Source organism: Seriola lalandi, unplaced genomic scaffold (assembly GCF_002814215.2).
Source record: "Seriola lalandi dorsalis isolate HSWRI2012SDOR001 ecotype SW California unplaced genomic scaffold, Sedor1 jcf7180002054984, whole genome shotgun sequence".
Lineage (NCBI taxonomy): Eukaryota > Metazoa > Chordata > Actinopteri > Carangiformes > Carangidae > Seriola > Seriola lalandi.
The window spans coordinates 102276-106971 of NW_019525533.1; the positions used below are offsets into that span (position 1 = coordinate 102276).

Sequence of the window (4696 nt, forward strand, 5' to 3'; positions counted from 1 at the left end):
ATAAATCATGTACTCATCCCGGCAGTAGCCCCCGTGGCACTCAAAATTTCCCTGGAATTTTCTAGTTTCATATGAAGACGTGCGTCTCAGATGACTGAGTGAAGTTTTCACTCATTTTCAGCACAAAAACACAAAGTGATAAAGTTGAATTAATGTCACCAGAAAGATGTTATCAGTCTGTAGGATCTCCATCTCCAGACTCATGGAAATGGTTTTTAACTATTCCATTATAGAAACCTCCACCTTGAACCGTCACCTTACCGTGGTGGAGGAGTTTAAGATCCCTAATGGCCCTAGGAGCTATGTTGTCTGGGGCATTTTGCCCCTGGTAGGGTCTCCCATGGCAGATTGGTTCTAGGTGAAGGGCCAGACGAGGAATGGTTCAGAAGATCCCAATGACAAAAAAGATCAAGAAGGTGTGTACCCGGCCCAGAGGGATACCAGGGCTCCGCCCTGGAGCCAGGCCTGGGGTTGGGGCCCGTGGGCGAGTGCCTGGTGGATGGGCCTTAGCCCATGGGGCCCAGCCGGGCCCAGCCTGAACCGGCTACATGGGTTCGTCTACCAGTGGGCCCACCACCTGCAGGAAGAGTCAGCGGGGTCCGGTGCAGTGTGGATTGGGCAGCAGACCAAGGCGGGGGCCTTGGCGGTCCGATCCTCAGTTACGGAAACTAGTTTTTGGAACATGGAACGTCACCTCTCTGGCGGGGAAGGAGCGGGAGCTTGTGGAAGAGGTGGAACGGTACCAGCTAGATATAGTCGGCCTCACCTCAACACATAGCGTCGGCTCCGGAACCCAAGTCCTTGAGAGGGACTGGAATTTCCTCTTTGCTGGAGTTGCTCTGGGGGAGAGGCGGAGGGCCGGGCTGGGCTTTTTGGTGGCCCCAAGGCTCTCTGCCTGTATGTTGGGGTTCACCCCGGTGGACGAAAGGGTTGCGTCCCTGCGCTTCCGGGTCGGGGATCGGGTTCTGACTGTTGTCGGTGCTTATGCGCCGAACAGCAATTCAGACTACCTGCCCTTTTTGGAGTCCTTGGGACGGGTGCTGGAAAGTGCCCCGAAAGGGGACTCCATTGTCCTATTGGGAGACTTCAACGCTCACGTGGGCAATGACAGCGTGGCCTGGAGGGGTGTGGTGGGGAGGAATGGCCTGCCCGATCTGAACCCAAGTGGTGTTCAGTTATTGGACTTCTGTGCTAGTCACAGTTTGGCCATAACTAACATCATGTTCAAACATACGGATGTCCATAGGTGCACATGGCACCAGGACACCCTAGGTCACCGGTCTATGATTCACTTTGTAGTCGTATCATCAGACCTGCGGCCGTATGTTTTGGACACTCAGGTTAAGAGAGGAGCAGAGTTGTCAACTGACCACCACATGGTGGTGAGTTGGATCAGATGGCGGGGGAAGACGCCGCGCAGACCTGGCAGGCCCAAACGGGTTGTGATGGTCTGCTGGGAAAGCCTTGCGGAAGAACCTGTCAAGATGATTTTCAACTCACGCCTCCGGCAGAGTTTCGATCGCGTCCCGAGGGCGGTGGGGGACATTGAGTCCGAATGGGCCTTGTTCCGCTCTGCTATTGTTGAGGCGGCTGTTGCGAGCTGCAGCAGGGTAGCTGGGGCCAGTCGTGGCGGTAACCCCCATACCCGCTGGTGGACACCAGAGGTGGGGGAAGCCGTCAGGCTGAAGAAGGAGGCCTACAGGGCGTGGTTGGCCTGTGGGTCTCCGGAATCAGCTGACTGGTACCGGTGGGCCAAGCGGAGCGCGCCCGCGGCAGTTGCTGAGACAAAAAGTTGGGCGTGGGAGGAGTTCGGTGAGACTATGGAGGAACACTATCGATCGGCTCCAAAAAGGTTCTGGCAAACCGTCCGGCACCTCGGGGGGGGGCAGAAGTTGCCGAGGTAGTGAAACAACTGCGCGGTGGCGGAGCCCCGGGGGTTGATGAGATCCGCCCTGGGTATCTCAAGGCTCTGGGTGTTGTAGGACTTTCTTGGTTGACACGCCTCTGCAACATTGCGTGGACCTCGGGGGCAGTGCCTCTGGAGTGGCAAAAAGGGGTGGTGGTCCCCATCTTTAAGAAGGGTGACCAGAGGGTGTGTTCCAACTACCGGGGAATTACACTCCTCAGCCTCCCCAGTAAGGTCTATGCCAGGGTACTGGAGAAGAGGGTCCGGTCGGTAGTCGAACCTCAGATCGAGGAGGAGCAATGTGGTTTTCGTCCTTGACGTGGAACTGTGGACCAGTTCTTTACCCTTGCTAGAGTGCTCGAGGGGGCATGGGAGTTTGCCAATCCAGTCCACATGTGTTTTGTGGATTTGGAGAAGGCTTACGACCGTGTCCCCAGGGGCTCCCTGTGGTGGGTGTTCCGGGAGTATGGGGTGGATGGCCCCTTGTTAGCGGCCATCAAGTCCCTGTACCAAAGGAGTGTGAGTCTGGTTCGCGTAGCCGGCGGTAAGTCGGACCTGTTCCCGGTGAGGGTTGGACTCCGTCAGGGCTGCGCTTTGTCATCGGTACTGTTCATAACTTTTATGGACCCCTCCATCCGGGTGGTGAAGGGGTTTGGGTTCGATGGCGGGAGGATCTTGTCTCTGCTTTTTGCGGATGATGTGGTCCTCTTAGCTTCATCGAGCACCGACCTTCAGCTTCAGCTGGGGCGGTTTGCAGCCGAGTGTGAAGCAGGTGGGATGAGGATCAGCACCTCCATGTCTGAGGCCATGGTTCTCAGCCGGAAACGGGTGGATTGCCCGCTCCGGGTCGGGGGGAGGTCCTGCCTCAGGTGGAGGAGTTTAAGTATCTTGGGATCCTGTTCACGAGTGAGTTTAGGATAGAACGGGAGATCGACAGGCGGATTGGGGCGGCGTCAGCAGTGATGCAGGCGCTGAATCGGTCCGTTGTGGGGAAGAGGGAGCTAAGCCGGAAGGCGAAGCTCTCGATTTTCCAGTCGATCTACATTCCAACCCTCACCTATGGTCATGAGCTTTGGGTAATGACCGAAACAACGAGGTCCCAAATACAAGCGGCCGAAATGAGTTTCCTCCGCACGGTGGCCGGGCTCAGCCTTAGAGATAGAGTGAGGAGCTCGGTCATCTGGGAGGAACTCATCAAGATTTTACCAATGAATTCATGAATCCAGAAACAGACTAAATTACTACGTATTTTATTAACTGATATTAACTGATTCAAATAATTTACAGATGAATATCAATCCATCAATAAATGTCATATTAAAAAGAGGTTTAGAAAAAACATTAAAACAAACACATTTGGGGCGTCGTGTGGCGTAGTGGTCTAAGAAGGCGCCCTATGTGGCCACGGTTCGAGTCCCGCATCGGACGGCCTCTCTCTCTCTCTCTGCCTCCCCATTTCCTGTCTCTCTACTGTACTATCAAATAAAGGCATAAAAAGCCCCAAAAGATATAATTAAAAAAAACAAACAAATACATCATTTAAATTAAGATAAAAAGCTGCTGTGATAAAACCTCCACCAGTTCTTCACTTGTTTGATCAGGTTTTCCTTCGTCTCCATCACCCAGAGGAAGATGAATCAATCATTAGACATAAACAGAATAACTGTTCATTAACTTGACAACTATAAACACAACTGAAAAATCAATATTCAGCATTTGAAACAGCTCAAGAACATCTGTGACAAAATACAACGGACACTGTGAAACTCTATAACTCGATAATCACATGTGGACTCACCGAGCCTTCCTGCAGTTCCTCACAGCTGGGATCAGTCTCTGTCGTCCCTCCTCTGATGTGTTGAACTTCTCCAGGTCCAACTCATCCAGAACCTCCTCTGACATCTGCAGCATGTAGGCCAGAGCTGAGCAGTGGATCAGAGAAAGTCTCTCCTCTGATCTGTTCTTTGACTTCAGGAACTTTTGAATCTCCTGGTGAACTGAGTGATCCTTCATCTCCATCAGACAGTGGAAGATGTTGATGCTTCTGTCAGGAGAGGTTTTTGGCCTCTTCCTCTTCAGGTTGGTGATGGCTCTCTGGATGGTTTCTGGACTGTTCTCTTTCTGACCCAGCAGACCTCCTAAGAGTCTCTGGTTGGTCTCCAGAGAGAGGCCATGAAGGAAGCGAACAAACAGGTCCAGGTGACCGTTTCTACTTCTGAAGGATTTCTCCATGGCTGCCCCCAGGAACTCATCCGGAGATGAATCAACATGTTGTTTCCCCAGGAAGTTCTCCAGGACCTCTGTCTTGCTGTTGGTGTAACAGTGGAACATGTAGACTGCAGCCAGAAACTCCTGAACGCTCAGATGAACAAAGCAGTAGACTGTTTTCTGGAAGATCACACTCTCTCTTCTGAAGATCTCAGTACAAAGTCCTGAGTACACCGAGGCCTCTGTGACATCAAGACCACACTGCTCCAGGTCTTCTTGGTAGAACATGATGTTTCCTTTCTCCAGCTGTTCAAACGCCAGCCTCCCCAGCTTCAGAAGAACTTCCCCGTCAGCCTTCGTCAGCTCCTGTGGACTCGTCTCACGTCCCTCATGGTACTTGTTCTTCTTCCTCTGTGTCTGAACCAGCAGGAAGTGTGAGAACAGGTCAGTCAGGGTCTGGGGCAGCTCTCCTCTCTGGTCTGTGGTCAACATGTGCTCCAGAACTGTAGCAGTGATCCAGCAGAAGACTGGGACTTGACACATGATGTGGAGGCTCCTGGACGTCTTGATGTGTGAGATGAT

The 4696-nt window shown here is 52.7% G+C and overlaps 2 protein-coding genes across 2 annotated transcripts in view; both read right to left on the reverse strand.

Moving 5' to 3' along the window:
- LOC147817229 (protein NLRC3-like) overlaps positions 1 to 4689 on the reverse strand; it is a gene marked incomplete at its 3' end in the record, with an annotated part of 6401 nt that extends 1712 nt beyond the window's left edge. Inside the window, exon 1 of the mRNA XM_087171324.1 lies at positions 3705 to 4689. Coding sequence (XP_087027450.1) covers positions 3705 to 4657 — 953 coding nt within the window. The remainder of the gene's footprint in view (positions 1 to 3704) is intronic.
- LOC111647312 (uncharacterized) overlaps positions 1 to 4696 on the reverse strand; it is a 72467-nt gene that overhangs the window by 9594 nt on the left and 58177 nt on the right. The window lies entirely within an intron of this gene.